The sequence below is a fragment of the Sus scrofa genome, chromosome 13, assembly GCF_054392235.1.
Source record: "Sus scrofa isolate SSC_HxYL_T2T_F1_AM1 chromosome 13, Sscrofa_HxYL_maternal_Yorkshire_Landrace_v2.0, whole genome shotgun sequence".
In the NCBI taxonomy this organism is placed as follows: Eukaryota; Metazoa; Chordata; class Mammalia; order Artiodactyla; family Suidae; genus Sus; species Sus scrofa.
This window is the reverse complement of record NC_139395.1, coordinates 153,617,072-153,639,757: the sequence shown is the minus strand read 5'-3', so window position 1 is coordinate 153,639,757 and position 22,686 is coordinate 153,617,072. Positions and strand designations below refer to the sequence as shown.

Sequence of the window (22,686 nt, the reverse complement as noted above, 5' to 3'; positions counted from 1 at the left end):
AGTATACTGAGTATATACAGATTCTAAGGAAAAGGCACAGCCCTTGACATCCACAGTGCAGAGTGATGGGCACTGGTTGGAGGGGGGTTTCTGGATATGTCTGAAAGAAGGAAGGAGAATTGGAGCCATGAGAGTGAGGGCCATTGATGGTGCATAAAAAGTACCATTTACCTCCTCAGAATAGAGGCGAGCCATGGTCCCACTTTATTTCCAATTTAGGACTGAGCAGAGAGAATATTCAGAGATATCTCTGCAGAAAAAGAAAGTCAGCAAATAGCACAACCTAGAAAACCAGGTGATAGAGACCTACCTTCCCAGGTTAGCAAACCAGGAAGCTCATAATTCACAAAGGAAGGCAGAGCTTGGGTGGGGAGTGGGGAGGGCTGGAGAGGGCATTCATGGGGAAGGAGGCAGGACCACAAGATAAACAGCCTTAAGCTCATTTGGGGTAGAGAAGACACAGAAGGGAAGGAGACCGTTTTCTTCATGCTGTCTCTACCCCAAACCCTAATGGAAAAGGAGAGGGAAGCCTCTCTAGAACTTCAGGTAACTCATGACATCCTGTCAGACACTTGGAGCAAGAATGGAGACGGGATGGGGGCAGAGCCACTCCGGACATGGGAAGTCCTAGTGCAGAAGACAGAGAGGGACAGTTACTGGAGGAGCTTGACATAATTTGCAGGGAAGAGTCCGAAGTGGCCATGGCATCGTCCCCGCCACCAGCCCTCATCCACCATCTCAATGTCGGTGATGATGTCATCTGGATCAAAGGAAATTTCATCACTTCCCTCTGGGGAGGAAATTGACAGGCTATTAGGATAATCAGGCAGGCATGCCTCCACCACTCTACCCCCTTTAAATCTCAGGGAAAGAAATAGGCCTGTTCATAATGTCAAGCCTGGGTTCTTCCCTGCCCCCCAGAATCCCCCCCTCTCTTTTGTATCAAAGGCCTCCAGGAACCAGACCCCTCAGGCCACTCCCAGCTTACCTCCTTGGTAATCATACAAGGCTACAGCTGAGATCCCAGCCCCACCTGGGCTGCCTGATGATCCTGCATAATGAGAAATATGAACATGGTCTCACTAACATGGAGAAGGAAAACAGACAGGTCCTTCCGTGTAATGGGGAAATCTTCCTCTTCCTCTCCCCTGGAGTGAGCAAGGAGCTTTCCCACCACTCACCAGCCAGAGTAGAGGAAAAAGAAGGATGCTGAGGCTCAAGCACATCCTCATAGTCCCCCTCTGGTTCATCATCCTGCTCGTGTCTGTCCATCTCCCCAACATCCTCATAGTCATTCTCAGGCTCAGGCTCGGGCTCAGGCTCAGGCTCGGGCTTGGGCTCAGGCTTAAGTTTGGACTCAGGCTCAGGTACTTCTTCATACTCTGGCTGTTCCTCCATCTGGAAGACTTCTGGAGTCCTGGGTGGCAGAGCTGGGGGCTCCTCATAGTCCTGAGAAGAGATAGTGTGAAGCAAGGCAACTTTCATTTGCCAGAGCTTCCTCTCCAAAACTTCCCCGTGGAGGACTGCCAAGACTCCACCCATCCCCGTTCCACCACTTCTACCCACTACCCTTGCCTCCTAACAGCCTCTCCTAGGGAACAGAGTCTTCCATCCATCTTCATTCCTCAAACTCCCCATCTGCTCACTCAAAACTCTTACCAAGGGAATGACAGAGGGGAAGGTAAAAGGTGTGAGGAAAAGGGCATGGAAAGCAAGTCAAATTCCTTGGAAAACCAGGAAAACATTGAAGCCAAAACAAAAAACAACAAACAAAAAATCAAATAAAAAAAAATATTGGGAAGCTAGATATGATAATAGCTAGAATGATTAATTGTCCTAGTCTGCCCAGGACTGGGTGATTTCCCAGAATATCAGACTTTCAGTGCTAAGCCCAAGATAGTCCCAAACAAACCAGGATGGTTGATCACCCTGTATGGCCCACCACTAGGACTTGAGGCGATAGGGAAGGGGCAAAGAATCTTTGGGGCTCTGCTTACCTCTGGCGGATTCTGCCTGGAGGGCAGGGGAGGCACTGGATGTTCCCTACTGGTTTTCACAGGCTCAGGCTCTGACGATGCACAGCTCCCTGCTGGAGGCCAAGCCTGTGGAGAATGAAGCATCTCTAGTGACCAAGTTTCCAAGGAAACTTCTTCTCTTTTATGCTGACCTAGAATGTCCCCTCCTATCTCTGCCAATTCAAATCAATCATCCCTCCATATGGGCTCCAAACTGAAATGATAGCTCCTTCCTTTTGATCTTGAAGCAGTAATTGGCTGTACTGGCTGATGTCCTGTCTTCTATTGTACTATGTAAATCTTGGTTCTTTTTTACCTAACATTCTCATCCATATGAAGCTCAATTACACAGAGTGAAATCTTCCTGAAGACAGGAACAGCATGGGGAGGAAGCCTGTGCCTTATTTTCTGCTAAGAATATAGACCCCTTGGGCTCCTGTCTGAGCAAGGAACTTTGGATGTGAATCCCAGAGGGCCAAGCACTTACCTCTGAGGAGATTTTCTTGGGCAATGGGGCTGGTACCACTGGCTCTTCCAAAGTGGCCACTGGCTGCTGAGCCTCTTGGCTCTTCTTTACCAAGGCTTTTCTTTCTTGTTGCTGCCTGGCCATCTGCTGTGCCTTCTCTTCTTCCTCCCGCTTTCTCTTTTCTTCAGCCATGGACTCAAATTTTGCCTTCAGCCCACGGGCTCCACTAGAAGCTGCAAACACAGGCAAGAAAAGGATTGTCTCAGGTTGGAGTTGGGGGAATGGTACTCAAAAGTAGAAGAATGAGTTAAATATCCAGGAGAAAAGCAGGCACAGAGGGAACTTATGGAAGAGGAGGTAAAGAGGTATCAGTGAAAGAACAAGGGAGTTATAGGAAGAGGATGTAGACCTGAAGCTGAGATTTCCATAAAGCCTGGCCATGCGCTCTCAGAGACTCATCTTTTCTAAGTCCCAAGGCTTGGTTCCCTAATCTGCATCCTTCCTGTCCACATTTCTTAAATCTGTATGTACTCTGGTCACCATTCACCCTCTATCTCCATCCAAAGCTCCTTTTCCCATGTAATGGCTCCCTCCCTCCCTCCCTCCCTGTGTTCTCTGCTCAGTTTCTTCCTCTACCTCACTCTATCTCTCTAGCCACTTAATCTAGTTTTTTAGAATCTGGGGATATGTGGTAAGGGTCATGTCTACCTCAGCTAATCTGGATGGTTAAAGGCATGGAGGAGGTAGTCTAGGAAGAAGAAAGAATGAGGTGGGAGAGGAGGTTGAGAAGCACAGAGGGAATTAAGACTCACCAGCCTCTATGGGTGTTGTCTTCTTGTAAGCTGTGGTGGGGGCCTCCATTTCATTGAAGCCAACAGCGCTCTGCAGGTAGAACAGTATGTGTACTGGGGGGAGGGGGAAGTGAGTAATAGTGGCCCAGAAGGCAATATTGGGGATTGGGGCCACTATAGGAAGTATCCCTAACCATTTGATGCTCAATAGTTGGACAGTGTACTCAGATATTATTGTTTTGTGGCAGAGAAAGAGATAAAGGAGTTCTAAACTGGTGGGATCAGCTCATCTTCTTAAAAGCTCAGTGTTCCTAAAATCTCAGTTTTCTAAGTCCAGTTGCCTGGAATACAGCAGGGCTCTGGCCAGTGTGTTAAGAGGAGTGGGGGAAGATAGTGAATGAATGGGAAGAGATTACAGATTGAGTTAAATGATGATAAGCAATCAATGAAATTTCAAACATCACCTTCCCCTGAAATTTATGTGTATTTCTCTCTGCCTCCCTTCATTCTTATTAGTTGAAGCTCAGGCTTTGGGAGACATGCCCATTAAATGCTGAGGGCAGTTGATGAGGAGAGGACACCGGACACCAGGAGGATAGCACAGGGTGCCTAGATTTTCCCATCCTTTTTCCAGCTTTGCTTTTCACTCTTCTCCATGCACTTCAAGGAACTCTTCTCAAGACACTGGTGTTCTGTACTTTACCTTATCCACACGGTCCTTCTGGATGCCATACTGACCACCAAAGCCCTTGGCATAATCTGCAGGATGGAAAGAGTTATAAGAAGAGTTAAAATGCTGGAAATGTGTGGGGAAGAGGGAGCAGTGGGAAGAAAGGCCAGAAGATAGGAATGAAGAAAACAGAGAGATTGAGGAGGAAGTGTAAGAACCAGAGGATAAAGTGAGGCAAGGATGGGAAGAGATGGAAAAGGATGGGGAGAAAAACACTTGGGAGAGAATGGAGGGAAGAGAAATGAGAGAGCAAAACAAAAAGAAGTGACAGAAAAGGGGAAAATGTAAAAGATGAAAGGTTAAATAGAGCCTCCCAGTCATCCCCAGGGAAGAAGGCCCTCTCTCTGCGATGCAGGGGGTTCTCTAAGACAGCCAAATCACCTCTTGCCTGTCCATCCTCATCCATTTCTCAATGACCCCTTCTCTTTGAGGTCTCCTTCCTCTGTCCTGCTCCTAGTCTTGCTGTTTTCCTCTCCATCCTGTTGGTCTCCCTGCACCTACCCCCACACATGGATGCTCACTCTTCATCCCATCACTTTCACTGCATATCTGCACCTCCGTATTCTGGGTCCTGTGTCAGCTTTCAGGAAGGACAGGAGGAGGGTCCCATGTACTCTGTGACCTCCCTCCTCTCTGACCCCAACTCACCTCTCTGGGATTCATGTTTCTCTGTCTCTCCCTTGTAGTCATATCCTAGAGCAGCCTTGTCCCGTTTATCTGCCTCTATACCATAACGGCCACCAAAGCCACGAGAGTAATCTATGGTGGAAGAAGAAGTCATGAGAGCCCACTCTCAGCCCACAGGGAAGTGCTGCAGAAGATGAGTCAAGGAGGGGGTGGGTGCAGGGTGATAGGGGCCCAGGAAGAGAACAGGGCTCCAATATGGGTGAATCAAAGAGAGGTAGTGTTCCAAGCCACCTATTATAAGTTTAATTCAACATGTTCACACTTTCCCTTTCCCCCTTACTTCCATTCCAAGATGAGAAGATAATTTCAATTTTCTCTCCTCTTCAAGGAAGGAGAGACTTCCAGAAAAAAAGACAAATGTGTATGAAATATATGTCTTTCCCTACTCCCATATAAACATTTAGCAATGTCAGATAAAATATAATTTAAAAAAATGCATCTCAAAACAAAAGAAGAAAAAAATTCATGGCTCCAGAAATAGATGAATCAAAACAGTAGATATGATGGCAATCATGAGCTGACACAGAAAACCCAAGCCATTTTAAGTCCCAAATTTAGTGCCTCAGGATTATGATTTATGGCCTGGGGTTCTACTTTCTATACAAGAAATGACAAACTATCAAATAAATAAATATTCATGAGGGAAAACATTAATTGAAAAGAAGAACTGACACCTCTGAGAACTGCAAATAATATAACAATGTGAAAGAAACTACAAAATGAATATTTTTAAAATAACCAGAGAGCTTAAAGAAGGAGGGAACATGATGAAAGCAACAAGGCATTATGGAAAAAGAACCAGCAGATTTGTAATAAAACCAAAAGGAACTTGTACAGATGAAAATATATGAAAAAAAGTTTAAAAAGGTAGGGGACTGCTTAAATGATAATTAAATACAACTGAGGGAAGATTTAAAGAACTTAACATGGGTCCAAGGGGATTATTCAGAATGCAACACAGGGAGATAAAAAGATGGAAATAGAGAAGAGAAATTAAGAGACATCAAGAACACAACTTATTAAAATTTTTAGGATGCAGTAAAAGCAGTATGTAGGGGGAAGTTTATATCATTGAATGCATATATTAGAAAAGAAAAAAATCTAAAATCTACAATTTAAGTTTCCTACTCAGGAAACTAGAAAATGAAGAGCAAATTAAATCCAAAGTAAGCAGAAGAAAACAAATTAGAATTAGAGAAAAAAAAAAAAACAAAGAAATCAAAACCAAGAAGCCAGTAGAGAAAATCCAAGAAAACTAAAGCTTATTCTTGTAAAAGATCAGTAAAATAGATGTCTCTAGTCAAGAGAGAAAAAAAGGAGAGAACATGAATTACCAATATCAGAAATGAAATAGGCTCCATCATTATAGATTCTAAGGAAATTAGAAGGATAAAAAATATGCTATGAATAACTTTATGCCCACATATTTGATAACTTAGATGAAATGGACCAGTTCCTTGAAAGATACAACTGTCACTACTCACACAAAAAGAAACAGAAGATCTGAATAGGCCCGTATCTACAAAGGAAATTGAATCAATACTCTTCCCAAATGGGAAGCACCAGGCTCATATGGGTTCACTGATGAATTCCACCAAACATTTAAGGAAGAAATTATACCAATTCTCTGCATACCTTTTCAGAGGATAAAAACAGAGGGAATACTTTCCAACTGTTCTATAAAGTCAGTCTTGCTCTAATACCAGAACCAGACAAAGACATAAAAATAAAACAAAACTAGAGACCAATATTTCTCATGAACATAGAGTCAAAAATCCTCAACACAATATTAGCAAATTGAATCCAACAATGTATGAAAAGAATTAGCTACCATGACCAAGTGGGATGTATCCCAAGCATGCAATGCTGATTTAACATTGGAAAAACAGTTAGTGTAATCCATCACATCAACAAGCAAAAAGAGAAAAATCACATGAATATCAACAGATGCAGAAAAAGCATTTTATAAAATCCAACACTGTTCACAGTAAAAATTCTCAGTAAACTAGAAATAGAGGTGAACTTTCTCAACCTGATAAAGACTATACAGCTTTATAGTCTAAGCTTTCCAACTAAGATCAGATACAAGGAATGTATATCCCCTCTCAGTACTCTTTTTCAATATTGTACTTGCAGTCTTTACTAATGCAATAATACAAGAAAAGAAGTATGTAGGCTGGAAAAAAAGATACATAGCTGTCTTTGTTCACAAATGATTATGACTAAGTAGAAAATCCCACCAAAAATTGACAAACTCTTGAAATTAATGAGCAATTATGTCAAGGTTGCAGGATACAAGGTTAATATACAATAATCAATTGCTTTCCTATATACAAGCAACAAATAAGTGGAATTTGAAATTTAAAACACAATATCATTTACATTAGTACTACAACAAAAAATATTTAGATATAAATTTATCAAAATATGTACAAGATTTACATGATGAAAACCATGAAATTCTGCTGAAGAAAATAAAAAAAAACTAAATAAATAGAGAGATATTCTAGGTTCATGGATAGGAAGACTCGATTATTGTCAAAATATTAGTTCTTCCCAACATGATCCATAGGTTCACTGCAATCCCAATCAAAACCCCAGTAAGTTGTAATTTGTTGATCAACCATCTGTCTCTAAAGTTTCTATGATGAAGCAAAATACCTAGAATAGCCAACACAATATTGAAGGAGAATAAAGTTAGAAGATTGGTATTTCTTGACTTTAAGACCAATTATGAAGGTAAAGTAATCAAGACAGTGTGGTATAGGTGAAAAAATAGACAAATTAGGTCAATGGAATAGAATAGAAAGTCCATAAATAGAGTTCAGAAAGAGACCTCTATAATTATAATCGATTGATTCATGACAAAGAAGCAAAGGTAATACCATGAAGAGAAGATAGTTTTTTCGACAAATGGTATTGGAACAACTGGACATCCATAGACCAAAAAAAAAAAAAAAAAGAAAAAGAATCTGGACACGGGCATTACAAAAATTGTCTCTTTACAAAAGCTAAACTCAAAATTGATCACAGACCTAGACGTAAAAGGCAAAACTATAAAACTCCTAGAAGATAACAGAAGAAAACCTAGATGACCTCAGGTATGGAGATGCCTTTTAGACACAACACCAAAAACAAAACATGAAAGAAATAATTGATAAGTTGCATTTCATTAGCATTTTTTTAAACTTTTGCTCTGTGAAAGACAATGTCAAGGAAATGAGAATGTGAACTATAGACTGGAGAAAATATTTGCAAAAGAGCTCATAAAGGACTGTTACCCTAAATATAAAAAGAATTTTTAAAACTCAACAGTAAGGAAATAAGTAAACCAATTTAAAAATGGTCCAAATACCATAACAGACACCTTACCAAAGAAGATATACAGGAGTTCCTGTCGTGGCTCAGTGGTTAATGAATCTGACTAGGAACCATGAGGTTACAGGTTCAATCCTTGGCCTCACTCAGTGGGTTAAGGATCTGGCGTTGCCGTGAGCTGTGGTATAGGTCACAGACGTGGCTAAGATCTGGTGTTGCTGTGGTTGGGGCATAGGCTGGTAGCTACAGCTCCGATTAGACCCCCTAGCCTGGGAAACTCCATATGCCACGGGTGCAGCCCTAGAAAAGACAAAAAGACAAAAAAAAAAAAAAAAAAAAGATATACAGATGGCAAATAAGCATATGAAAAGATGCTCCACATTTTATGTCATCAGGTAAATGCAAATTAAAACAACAAGACACCAATTAAAATAGCCAAGATCCAAAGTTCCTATTGTGGCTCAGAGGTTAACAAATCTGCCTAGCATCCATGAGGACACAAGTTTGATCTCTGGCCTTGATCAGTGGGTTAAGGATCAGGCATTGCCATGAGCTCTGGTGTAGGTCATAGATGCGGCTAGGATCTGGAGTTGCTGCAGCTGTCATAGGCCAGCGGCCACAGCTCCAATTGGACCCCTAGCCTGGGAACTTCTATGTGCCACAAGTGCAGCTCTAAAATGCCAAAAAAAAAAAAAAAAACAATTTGCCAAGATCCAGACCTCTCACAACACCAAATGCTATTGAGGATGGGGAGCAAGAGGGATTCTCATTCATTGTTGATGGGAATGCAAAATGGTGCAGCCACTTTATAAGACAATTTGGTAGTTTCTTAGGAAACTTAACATACTCTTGGAGTTCCCACTGTGGCGCAACAGGATGGGTGTCATCTCTGCAACACCAGGACGCCAGGTTGGATCCCTGGCCCCCATGGTGGGTTAAACAATTCAGCATTGCCATAGCTGTGGCAATAGGTACCAAATGTGACTCAGATTTGATCCCTGGCCTGCATCAATGTAGAATGATACTTGGTTTAAAAAAAAGAAAAAAAAAGGTACCACTCTGGTCAGTAATGTTGACAATGGGGAGGCCATGCACGTGTAGGGTCAGGGGCACGTGAGAAATCTCTATACATTCTTCTTAATTTTGTTGTAAATCTAAAACTGCTCTAAAAAATAAAGTCTTTTTTTTTTTTTTTTTAAAGAGAGGTCAAGAAGAGAGTAAAAAGTCTAATATACATCTGACTTCCAGAAAAAAGAATGAAAGAGAAGAGAGGAGAGGCACTATCCAAAGAGAAAATGCCTGAGAACTTTCCAGATTGAAGGTTATTTTCAGATTGAAAAGGAGCCAATAAGTCTCATGTAGAATAACAAAAAATAGATCTAATACCTAGACATAGCCAGATGGTATTTCAGGGTATCAGAGACAAAAAGAAAACTTTTCATGGGAAAAAAAGAGAGATAGGACATTTTACCTGCAAAGGAGCAATGATTAGACTAACCCGAGAGGAATGCCAGAGATGATGGAATAGTATTGTTCACACAATGAAGGGAAAATAACAATGAAGAGTGGAGAAACGCACAGAAAAGAAAATCATGGACTTGGAGAATAGACTTGTGGCTGTCTGAGGGGAGAGGGAGGGAGTGGGAGGGATCGGGAGCTTGGGGTTATCGGATACAACTTGGAATAGATTTACAAGGAGATCCTGCTGAGTAGCATTGAGAACTATGTCTAGATACTCATATTGCAACAGAACAAGGGGTAGGAAAAAAAAAAATGTATACATGTAAGAGTAACTTGATCCCCATGCTGTATAGTGGGAAAAAAATAAAAAATAAAAATAATAATAATAAAAAAAAAGAATGGAGAAAAAAAACCTTTCAAAGTCTGGCAGTTCTTTCACAGACTCTCACTGAAAAAATTATCAAAAGATATACTATAGGAGTTCCCATTGTGGCTCAGCAGTAATGAACCCTACTAGTAACCATGAGGAGAAGTGGGTTCAATGCCTGGCCTCACTCAGTGGTTTAAGGATCTGGTATTGCTATGAGCTGTGGTGAAGCTTGCAGACGAGGCTCAGACCCTGTGTTGCTGTGGCTGTGGTGTAGGCTGGCAGCAGTAGCTCCAATTCAACCCCTCATCTGGGAAATTTCATATGCCACAAGTGTGGCCCTAAAAAGCCAAAAAAAAAAAAAAAAGAGAGAGAGAGAGATATGCTCTAGCAAGAAGGAAATAGGAAAAGCAAGGAGGAAAAGATGAAATATAATAAACAATGATGAGCTAGAAGTTGGTAAATACGTTGGTCAATTTAAATAACCATTCACTTAGTAATAATAATGATTAATTTTTGTAGGGTTTAAAAACAAACACAAGAACCAATATACTGGACAACAATTGTCCAGTTGGCTCAAACACTATAAAATGTCTAATAAACCCAAATTATTCTACATTTCATGTATTACGCAGGAAGAACTAGTAATTCACTTTATTTTTATTTATTTATTTATTTTTTTGTCTTTTGTCTTTTTAGGGCCGCATCCGTGGCATATGGAGGTTCCCAGGCTAGGGGTCTAATCTGAGCTGTAGCTGCCAACCTACACCACAGCCACAGCAACGCTGGATCTTTGACCCACTGAACAAGGCCAGAGATTGAACCTGCAACCTCGTGGTTCCTAGTCAGATTCGTTTCCGCTGTGACATGATTGGGAACTCCGTGATATAGTTTAAATTTAAGTCATAGATGTATATTAAAATTTAGGAATAGCTTCCTAAATAAAGGAGTATATTATCTTATTTTTAATCCATTAGAGGGGAAAGTAGACTAAAGAAAAATTGACCAATCTCAAACAAAGGGCTAGAGGAGAAATAAAGAAGCGAGTACATGCTCAGATTTACAAATAAATAAAATAGTTGGGAAGTGGGTCATAGAACTAAAGGGAGTTGATGATAGCTGTTGGGAGTTGAAGTCTGAGCAGTCTCGTCAGTCAGGTTGCTAAGGCTGAAGTGCAGGGTCCTTGCCTTTCTGAGATGTGTGTTTCTCCACTTCTCCTTTGTAATCAAAGCCAACTGCTGACTACAGAGAAAAGAAGAGAGAATTGATTAGATTCAGAGCCAACCATTTTTCCCCCTTCCTCACCCTTACACCAACTCAGCCAAGAGGTTAGCTATAGAGGCTCATAGCTGAGTATGGGTCTTATTGTAGAAATAAATAGTATGCTGACAGGCTGGTAAAGGCAGTGTGCTACAGAGAAATGAGCACTGGCTCTGCACACAGACAGTTCTACTCCAAACCCCAACTCCACCACCTTCCACCTTCCTTTTTTTTTTTTTGCTTTTTTTTTTAGGGCCACACTCAGGGCATATGGAGCTTCCCAGGCTACGGGTTGAATCGGAGCGAGAGCTGCGGGCCTACACCACAGCCACAGCAACACAGGATCCAAGCCACGTCTGCGACCTACACCACAGCTCACAGCAAAGCTGGATCCTTAACCTACTGAGCGAGGCCAGGGATCGAACCTGCAACCTCATACTTTCTAGTCGGATTCATTTCTACTGCACCACAACAGGAACTCCCCACACCTTCCCTATTTATAGTTGTGTAACTTGAGGCATGTCTTTGAATATTACTGAGCCTGGGCTCTTCAAATATGAAATGAAAATAGGTATAACTGCCTTATCAACCTCAACTCTAAAATGGGAGAAATGGTTTCAATTTATTTGGGATGCTGTGAGAACTAAATGGAGCAAGATATATAAAGTCTCTCAGTAAATTGGTGCTTTTCTTCCTAACTCTCATGAAACTGAGATAATAGCTAGAAAAGTGCCTAGTAAACGATAAAGCACTGTGCTCATGTAAGAGACATTATCTGATACAAAACTGATTGATCTTCTCTTTCCTTACACAGCAGTGGAAACCCAGAAATGTGGATTTTGATGGGATGGAAAAGAGGCAACCAGGAGAGTCTGGATCCTGGCTGTTTCAGGACTGGATATATTGGCAGATACCTAACATAGCTGTGTTCCCATTTGGCTCCATAACTAAGGGTCTCTAAGCAAGTTGCAGGATTTTGCATAAGAGCTATTAGCATGTGTTGTTTCTTGATTACAGGACACATTGATTTTTAAGGGGATTCATTTTGTAGCTGATGAGGCAGGAGATGAAAGAAAGAACAATGGAAGGTCAGGCAAAGGCAGGAGGGAGGCCAAGATGGAAGGGAAATTCCTCCCTGATTAGATGAGAACATTATATGCTCCATATTCTATTACTGCTTTAAAATATCACCCTCTGTTGTCTTCCTTTCCCTTACATTATGTTTTGAACTTTTCAGCGTTTTCCTTCTACAATGCAAATAACATTCTAACACTTACCTTTAAGGACTTAGACCCCCATATCAACAACTGCAGGTTTAAAAACAACAGCAAAATTCAGCTAGCTATGAAGAATATGTCCTCTCTGTGTGCAGCTGTAGGGCAGAGACACCATTCCATTTTGAGTTTTGTTGTTTTTTGTTTTGTTTTGTTTCATTTTTTGGGTTTTTGTTTGTTTCGTTTTGTTTGTTTGTTTTTGGCTGCTCCTGAGGCATGCAGAAGTTCAGGGCCAGTGAGGGGAGCAGAAGGGTCAGAGATATCTAACCAGAGCCACAGTAAGTGACAACACTGTGTCCTTAAGCACTAGACCCCCAGAGAACTCCCAGAGACACTATTCTGTACCATAAAAAGTGAGCTCAGGAGTTCCCGTCATGGCACAGTGGTTAACAAATCCGACTAGGAACCATGAGGTTGCAGGTTCGATCCCTGGCCTTGCTCAGTGGATTGGGGATCAGGTGTTGCCATGACCTGTGGTGTAGGCTGCAGATTCGGCTCAGATCCTGCGTTGCTGTGGCTGTGGTGTAGGCCGGCAGCTACAGTTCCGATTAGACTCCTAGCCTGGGAACTTCCATATGCCACGGGTGTGGCCCTAGAAAAGGCAAAAATCCAAAAAAAAAAAAAAAAAAAAAAAAAAAAAGTGAGCTCAAAGAATCTGATCTACTAAGTTGTAAAAATGAGAACACTGAGTTATCATTTGTGTTCCTCTGACCATTCAATCATCCGTAATCCCAATGTCCTTTTTTTCCTTTCTCTCTCTTTAAAATTACTTTTTGTACAAAGGACTTCAGGGAGTTAGTTCTAAATCCTGGTAGTAAATCCTGAAGTAAACTTCACCTTTGAAAAAGGTGCAGCCTTAGTTATTTTACTTATTTATTTGTTGTCATTGTATTATATATAAGCTAATATCTTTGTTTTCCTGAAAGGCATAAATATTTATAAGGTTCCAATATTTGATAAAGGAAGAGCTTTGGAATTTCCTCTTCTCTTTTCTTGCATAGAGTATATATAACCAAAGGCTTAGGAATTGCTAATTCAAACACTTTGAGAGTCTTTGTTTCCTTTAAATTAACACCTTTCAGCTCAGCAGGTGGCCTCCAACCCCAGCTGGAAGAACCTGCTAAGGGAGCTGTGGAGCTGTCCCCAGGAAGGACCCTCCTCGAGTCCACTGCCCCTCTTCCCACAGAAGCTCAGACCTCCATTCAAGGGTGAGGAGAGGCAAGTCCCACGTGATCTGAGACGGTGGTGCAGGGAGAGAGCTGTCTCTTACCTTGTCTGCCCTGTCCTTCTCCACTCCGTATTTGCCCCCGAAGCCTCTTGCCGCATCGGTCTGAGAGGAGTGCTTCTCCACCTCAGCCACATATTCATGGCCCACAGCGCTCTGAGAAAAGTCAAGATAGAGGGATGAGTGAGAAGATAAAATTGATCATGAAAAAATAAAATGATGCAGAGAAGGATGGGATGTAAGAATGTAAAAAACTCCATTCTGGATCAGACTGATAACCTTTGAGGAATGTGTGATGGAAGGCCAAGGCGACTTTTTTGGAGCCTTGCACATCCTGATTCCTCCTTAATACCACCAGGAACCATCACTTAGGAAACTCCCATAGGATGGCTTGGGATCCAGAAGGATAGAGACTATGTAGACAGAGGAGTGCTTAAACCACAATCAAAAAGAGGGTGGAACAAGGGCTTTGGGCACCAAATTAGAATGAGGATGGTTATTAGGGAGAGACCTAAGGGGACTGACTAGATGCCATAGCCATGATTGAAGATTTCACTCACATAACCAGGTGCTTTGTCCTGGATCTTTGCTCTTATTTGACCATCAAAGTTCAGAGGTGCCACCTGAATCCTGCCAGTAATAGTGATTGACTCTTTACACCAATGGGAGCTGGTAGACAATACTATGGGTAATCCAAGGTGGCATATAATTTAATTATTTTTTTATTCCCTTCTAATTTTTCCTCCATCTACTATTTTCTATTTGGTTTTGAAAGGTACTTCTCTTTTAATATTTAGATATGAATGCTTTAATAATCTTGGAATTGAGCAATACTTCAAATCAAATAGTGTTAGCTTGCAGAATCTCAGATAAAAAGAAATTAGAAAATTTCTTCTTCCTCTTGTATTTCCAGTTCCATGCTGGGATAAATATCAATTCAGAGATTGGTGTGAAGCACTGCCTTACATGAGCTCCTGGGAACTCATTTTTCAGTGTCTGGGGGTCTGTATGGGTCAACTTTGCTTGCTGATTTCAAGAATGATGACTATTTTATTTTTTCTGAGGAGTTCTATGGGAGAATACAATGCCCACACTGCACTTTACACAATGACAAAACAAAGCGCTTCTTAAGGGTGAACTAAAGGTTTTCATGGAAATGTGGGGTTTTTTTTCTCCCTAGAGATTAAACTTTTTTCCTTATAGAACTATATCTCCATCTTTGAGTTAGGAAAATCAATGGAAAAATATGGTTCAATACCCAAGCTTTCTTTTATCATGCTTTCATAGTATCTAATGGATAAAGGAAAAATAAATATATTTGAGAGCATCTAATGGATAAATTCACATCAATATGTTTTACACCTATGTGCAAATAATATAAGTGATATGTATATATACACATATACATATAAAGAAACCAGTAAGAGAAGTTGCAGCATAGACATAATACACATACATTTAAAAGCAGTAAATTATTTTTTAAAAATTTCATTGGAATATAGTTGACTTACAATGTTGTATTAGTTTTAGGTATACAATAAAGTGAACTAGTTATACATATAAATATATCCATTGTCTTTTTGCCATATAGGGTATTACAAACTATACAGTAGATTTTTCTTGTGCTATACAGTACGTTCTTGTTTTGCTTTTGCTTTTTTTTTTTTTTTTTCTTTTTTATGGCCACACTTGTGGCATATGGAAGTTCTGCAGGCTTGGGGTTGAATCCTGCACCACAGCCAGAGCAACACCAGGTCCGAGCTGCCTCTGTGACCTACGCTGCATTTTGCAGCACTGCTGGATCCTTAACCCACGAAGCAAAGCCAGGGATCAAACCTGCATCCTCACGGAGACAATGTCAAGCCCTTAACCTACTGAGCCACAACAAGAACTCCAGTAGGTTCTTGTTCATCCTCTATTTTATACAGGAGTGGCTATGTTATTCCCACCCTCTCAATTCCTCTCCCTCCCTGCAACAGTTTCACCTATGGTAATCATAAGATTGGCTTTGAAATCTGTGTTTGTTTCTATTTTATAAATAAGTTCTTTTGTATCTTTTTTTTTTATTAGATTCCATGTGATTTTAAAACATAGTTCCCCTCTCTATGTGTGCTCCCTGTCTCCTCAGTCTAAGAGGTACAGTGTGGCTGGGCCTCCAACAGGCCAACTCTTCTAAATTCTTGGCTTCCATTTTCTGCCATCTATGTTTTATGTGTTGAAATCAGGGGGAAAATGATATAAATAATATACATACAAATAATATGTGGACATTCTCTTTTAAAACCCAAATGAATATTTTACTTTTGAATTAAGTTTTAAATCATGAAACCAACAACTGAATCAAACTTTTTTTTTTTTTTTTTTTTTTTTTTTTTTTTTAAAGCAAATATCCCCCTTTCAACTCACCTTGTCCATCCGGTCTCTTTCTACCCCAAATCGACCTCCGTAACCATGGGATGCTTTGGGCCCTGACTCCATCTCCTTCTTCTTGAGAATATCATGCTCCTCTGACACTTTGTTTCTCAGCTGGTGGATGCTGGAAGTAACCACATCACGGACACACATCTAGCATAGAGAAGTCAACAAACTCTCCTTCCCAGAAAAGAAGAAATCTTGCAGTGTGTTCTGTTCATTTTTAGCACTAGCCCCCAGAGTACACCAGTGTTGGGTTCGGAAATAAGAGGTTAGTGTGGCCTGCACATATAGCCTGATATAAACACTCCATAAGTCAATAGTATTTCCTCTGGTCTATTGATTTGCTCACTAAATAACCTTCTGATATTTAGTCTTATGTTCCTAAATATTAGAGGACAGCGATATCTATATTCTAGTAACTGAAAAGTTATTTTCCTCTCTGAATGGATCTGCTGTCTAACAACTAGATACTGTACCTTAAGAAGCACAAAGATATTCATATACCCTTTACCCACACATTTTAGTCCTAGAAGTCTACCCCAAAGAAATAATTTTACATATGTAAAAGCTTAATGTCCAATGATATTCCCTGAAACATTGTATTTAATAGCAAGAACGAACAAACAATTTATATTAAAAAAATTAGGGGAGGAGTTCCATCGTGGCTCAGTGGTTAACGAATCTGACTATGAACCATGAGGTTGTGGGTTTGATCCCTGGCCTTGCTCAGTGGGTTAAGGATCTGGCGCTGCCAGGAGCTGTGGTGTAGGTCTAAGGATCTGGCCTTGCTGTGGCTCTGGTGTAGGCCAGCAGCTATAGCTCCGATTCGACCTATAGCCTGGGAACCTCCATATGCTGCAGATGCAGCCCTAGAAAAAAGACAGAAAAAAAAAAAAGAAAAAGACAAAAGAACATTAGGGAATAGTTAAGTAAGTTACATATTACTTTTCAGTGGTACACAATAAAGTCATTAAAAACGATGATTATGAGAAATGCAGCATTGGGAAATTTATCTATACATTAAGTATTTTGTGTACTTTCTTGTCAGAAATGAATGCCCTTCACCCTTCTCCTAAATCTGATAATTTCTGAGAGAACTAAAAACTAATAAAACTCACTAATAAAATTCACTCTTGGAGTTCCTGTCATGGTTCAGCAGAAATGAACCTGACTAGCATCTATGAGGATGAATGGTCCCTGGCCTCACTCAGTGGCCTAAGGATCCCGTGTTGCCATGAGCTGTGGTGGTCACAGACGTGGCTCGGATCACATGTGGCTGTGGCTGTGGCTGTGTTGTAGGCTGGCAGCTACAGCTCTGATTCAATCACTAGCCTGGGAACTTCCATATGCCGTGGGAGCAGCTCTAAAAAAATTTAAAAAATAATAATTAAAACAAAAATTCACTCTCATCACTAATTGCTGTAACACTTTAAGGCTCAAATAAACTTGATTTGGTTAACTCCATCCTTAAGAGAATTTAACACCAATAGAAAGTGTTCTCCTTCTTTCTTCACTTTCATCTTTACCATGTGGGTAGAGAAAACCTCTGCTGTCTCTTTGGCCTGAGGCTATGAAATGACAGCTCAGCACCAGCACCAGCTCCAGTAAGTGACAGGGCTGATACTTTGACATGTATAAGGACTGCTGGGGATTCTTAGAAACATCTTCCCACAGCAAGAAATGGAGGTGTAGGGAACTGAGATAGTGATGCTCCTGGGACTTCACCAGCTCAGATATATTGGTAACAGATAGAATGGTCATCTCACAGCAGAAATTCTCCTCTTTCATGGAAGAATAGATCCACCTTGTGGCCTTGTCGTATAAGCCAAATGGAGGTCTTTTTAAAAAGACTTCTCAGCTTTAGTCAAGGTTAATTTTAGAAAGCTGGCTTTGAACCAGATGAAATTAAGCTACAAGCTGGAAGAACCCTCTGTTCCCGTGCCTGTCCTAAGCCCTCTGGCAGCAGTAAAGGCAGACATCCTATGCTGCTAGTTTGACTACACCAACACTTTAGAACTGTCTGTGTCAAAAAAGTTATTGGTTCCAAGAACATGGATATGACCAATTCTTCCCAACCAAAGTATTCTGGTGAATAATGAGGAAAATGAGATTAAATTATTTTCAAAGGGAAAAATCTGCAAAGTTTTAATAAATCCAATGACTGTTACATGGGTCATAATTGTATTACAGTTGAAACAAGTTTTTAAAAGGGATTAGAAAATGAGCTTCAGACTTGTGGTTGCCAAGTGGGATGGACTGAGATTTGGGGTTAGCAGAGGCAAACTACTACATTTAGAATGGATAAGCAATGAGGTCTTACTATATAGCACAGGGAACTATATCCAATCACTTGTGATAGACCATGAAAGAAGATAAAATGAGAAAAAGAATGCATATATACAGATGACTGAATCACTTCACTGTACAGCAGAAATTGACAGAACATTGTAAACTAACTATAATTTTAACATAAATAAAAAGAAAAGGAAATGAGCTTCAGGAATATCAACCGAATAGATGACAGGGGAGCTAGTCAGAGAATCATGACAATAGATAATATAATTAGAGCGAAAATTTTGGGGCCAACAAAGACCAACTTCTTATCAAATTCTGTAGAATATAGCTGAAGCCACTCTAAATATGTGTTAGTTATGTTATTCCTTTATTAAGTATTAATTAAACCTTTGGGTGTGAGGAATGATAAAGCTCTGATAAATAATGTATGGAGATAGGAATCAGGTGAAAGATACAGAGAGGAAAAAAAATTATAACTCAGTGTACTAATAGGCATACTTAAGAAAGTTTTGAAAAATTAACTCTCACATACCTATTTTAAGTGTTTTTTTTTGTTGTTTGGTTTTTTGTTGTTGTTGTTTTTTTTTTTAAGGGCCACACCTGCATATGCAAGTTTCTAGACTAGGGGTTGAATCAGAACTGCAGCCGCCGGCCTACACCACAGCCACAGCAATGCCAGATCTGAGCTGCATCTGCGACCTACACCACAGTTTATGCCAACGTCGGATCCTTACCCCACTGAGCAAGGCCAAGGACTGAACCCACATCCTCATGGATATAAGTCAGGTTCGTTACTGCTGAGCCACAGTAGGAACTCCCTTAAGTTTCAAAATATCTTGGAATTGAATAAAGCAATGTAGTTTATAGGATCCAAGTGAAATCCAGACCCTCAAAGATGAGCTAAGAGGAGGAACAGATTTTTTTATTTGCATTACAAAAGTAAAAGCAGAAAGGTGAGTGACACAGACTATAAGATTTTATTCATAGCCAATATGATCATAGATGTAGAAAATCCTAAAGAACATACAAAAGTGTGCTGTTAGAACTATTAAGTGCATGTAGCAAGGTCCCAAGAGACACAATCACTATCAAAATCAATTTTATTTCTGCATACTAGGCACGGACATTTGGAAACTTAAAAAATAAACACCACCTACCATCACATGAAATAATATGAAAATATTTTTAGCATAAATTTAACAAAAATGTGCAAGACTTGAATGATGAAAAATATTTCTGAAAAAATTAAAGAAGACTTAAATAAATGGAGCTATATTCTATGTTCATGGATTGGAAGACTTAATATCATTAAGATGTCAGTTCTCTTCAAAATGATGGAGTATAGATTCAGTGCAATCCCAATCAAAATACCAAGAGGCATTTTTGGAATTGTTTAGCTAATTCTAAAATATATGTGGAAATGTGGGAGTGCCCATTGTGGCTCAGTGGTTAACGAATCCTACTAGGAACCATGAGGTTATGGGTTCGATCCCTGGCCTTGATCAGTGGGTTAAGGATCTGGCATTGCCGTGAGCTGTGGTGAAGGTCACAGATCTGATACAGCTCAGATCTCAAGTTGCTGTGGCTGTGGCAGAGGCAGCTCTGATTAGACCCCTAGCCTGGGAACCTCCATATGCCATGGGAGCTAACCTAGAAAAGACAAAAGAAAAAAAAAAAGCCAAAAATAAGTAAATAAAATATATGTGGAAATGTAAAATCCTAGGACAGTAAAAATTAAAAAAAAAAAAAAAAAAAGTTGGAGGACCACCTGATATCATGACTTATTATAAGGGTACAATAATCAGCACAGTATTGTATAGGTCAAGATAGACATACAGATTGATAAAATGGTCTAGAAATAGACCCACATGTATAGGTCAAAGACATCAGGCAAGTCAATGGGAGAAGAAACAGTATTGTTAGAATAATGAAATATCCATATAGGAACTTCCATGTTTGCCTCATACGGTACACAAAAGCTAATTTGAAATAGGTCATAGACTTAAATGTAAATGTTAAAACCATAAATCTTTTAAAACAAAGCATAGGAAAAATCTTTACAATTTTGAGGTAGGAAAAATTTCTTAGACACAGAGAGCACTAACCATAAAAATGTTGATAAACTGAGCTTCATCAGACTTAATATCTTCTGATATTCAAAAGAAGCTATTTATAAAATGAAAAGGCAAGCTACAGTCTGGAAAGATATATTTGTAAAAAACATATGTCACAAAATACCTGTATTCAGAATATATGTAGAATTCTTAAAATTCATTGAGAATACAAACAGCCCAGTTTAAACGTGAGAAAAAGATTTGAATAAATACTTCAAATAAAGATATATGAAGATACATGAAAGGCACATGAAAAGATGCTCAATAAAATTAGTCAGCAGGAATACACAAATTAAAATCACCACACACTGACAAGAATGGTTAAAATTAAAAATACTAACAATACCACGTATACACAAAGATGTGGAGAAACTGAAACCCATATATTATTGGTAGGAATAAAAAACAGCAAATTCCTTTCAGAAAAAATTTTGGCATTTTCTTAAAATGTTAAAACAGGCTTATGATATAACTTAGGAATTCTACTCTTAGGTATTTTCCAAGAGAAATAAAAATATACGCTAATAAAAAGATTTGGACCAAAATGTTCATGACAGCTTTATTTATAACAGCCCTAATTTGTCAACAACACAAATGTCCATCAACAGGGTAATAAACCAAAAAGAACAAAATAATGCCATTTGCAGCAACATGGATGCAACTAGAGACACTCATACTGAGTGAAGTAAGTCAGAAAGAGAAAGACAAATACCATAGGATACCACTTATATCTGGAATCTAATTTAAGGCACAAATGAACCTTTCCACAGAAAAGAAAATCATGGACTTGGAGAATAGACTTGTGGTTGCCAAGGGGAGAGGGAGGGAGTGGGATGAATGGGGTGCTTGGGGTTAATAGATGCAAATGATTGCTTTTGAAATAGATTAGCAATGAGATCCTGCTGTGTAGCACTGGAAACTGTGTCTAGTCACTTATGATGGAGCATGATAATGGGAGAAAAAAGAATGTATACATGTATGTGTAACGGGATCACCATGCTGTATAGTAGAAAAAAAATTGTATTGGGGAAATAACAATAAAAAAAATAAAGAAAAAAACAAGGTAATAAACCAAACTGTGGTTTATCTGTACAATGGAATACTTGACAGTAAAAAGGAACAAAAGACTGATACATACGAGAGCATAAATAGATCTCAAGAATAAGATGCTGAGCTAAAGAAGACAGACACAAAAGTATACATTCTATATCATTTCATGTACATGAAATTCTAGGATAGGCAAAACTAATCTGCAGTGACAAGAAGCAAATCAGCTCTTACATCCAGCCAGGGGTGGGGTGGGGTATATTGACTGTAAAGAGTCGCATGAGCACAAAGGAACAAGAGCGGTGAGAAGAAGATGGAGAAAAGGCAAAAGCCCTTGAAAACCATGCAGTTCCTAGGAAACACTTGGCTGCTTGTAACAGCCTGGCCCAGGACTCCTCTACATAACAGATGAAGAATGGATAGGATCATTTGAATTATAGAACAAATTACCAAACCACTCCCCAGACTAAATATATTTTAGGCAGACCTAAAAAAGAAAGATCATGGTGTGGGGGATGGTAGTGAGATTAATGAGAACCACAATCACTTCCTCTTCCTGCTTTGAGTCATCGGAGCTCTGCAGCTACTCTTCTCTTCTTCAACTTCCCCCTCCTTTCCAAGGACCTCAGTGATTCCTATCGGACTTTAAAGATTATCTTCGCCCAAACTAGCCAGAAAGAAGCCCAGAATATTAGAGACTTACAATGGGAAGCTCCTCTAGAAGCCTTTTTGATCCCAATGGGAAGGCCGGGAATCAGAGGAAAAGTGACTTGTTCAAGATCACCTGGCTAGTACTTAGCAGAGACCAGGCTTTTACACCTCCATAGCCTGGGCAAAAGGGAGGGAAGTGAGTTTTTGTGGAAATGTCTCCACTTTATTCTATCAGATACAGAGACTGTTAGGCTAATCAGGAAACACCCAGGGTCACCCCATATTCCAACTCCAGGGGCCATCGGTCAAAGTAATACATATATATATATATACATATATATATATATATATACCCACACACACACACACACACACATTGGATTGTGCAACACAACAGTCCAGGTAAATGCCACTTAGGGAGAAGGAAGATTGTCATCAGTTTTCATGTTTATTTTAGGTTTTTAGGAAGAAAATCTGATTCAAATAATCCATATTAACAGGAAAAAGAAATAACGCTATTGAGCTAAGAGGTGCTCAGTACCACACTAGACATTGATAAATGCTGGTTCA

General features: G+C 39.8%; 1 protein-coding gene across 1 annotated transcript in view; it reads right to left on the bottom strand.

The window, feature by feature from the left end:
• Window positions 1-181: 181 nt before the first annotated feature.
• HCLS1 (hematopoietic cell-specific Lyn substrate 1) overlaps window positions 182-22,686 on the bottom strand; it is a 28,019-nt gene continuing 5,514 nt past the window's right edge. Inside the window, exons 4-14 of the mRNA XM_013980963.3 lie at window positions 16,001-16,130; window positions 13,640-13,750; window positions 11,023-11,077; window positions 4,651-4,761; window positions 3,976-4,031; window positions 3,294-3,363; window positions 2,503-2,714; window positions 1,998-2,102; window positions 1,182-1,449; window positions 989-1,051; window positions 182-790 (exon numbers count right to left, since the gene is read on the bottom strand). Coding sequence (XP_013836417.1) covers window positions 654-790; window positions 989-1,051; window positions 1,182-1,449; window positions 1,998-2,102; window positions 2,503-2,714; window positions 3,294-3,363; window positions 3,976-4,031; window positions 4,651-4,761; window positions 11,023-11,077; window positions 13,640-13,750; window positions 16,001-16,130 — 1,318 coding nt within the window. The 3' untranslated portion in view covers window positions 182-653. The remainder of the gene's footprint in view (window positions 791-988; window positions 1,052-1,181; window positions 1,450-1,997; window positions 2,103-2,502; window positions 2,715-3,293; window positions 3,364-3,975; window positions 4,032-4,650; window positions 4,762-11,022; window positions 11,078-13,639; window positions 13,751-16,000; window positions 16,131-22,686) is intronic.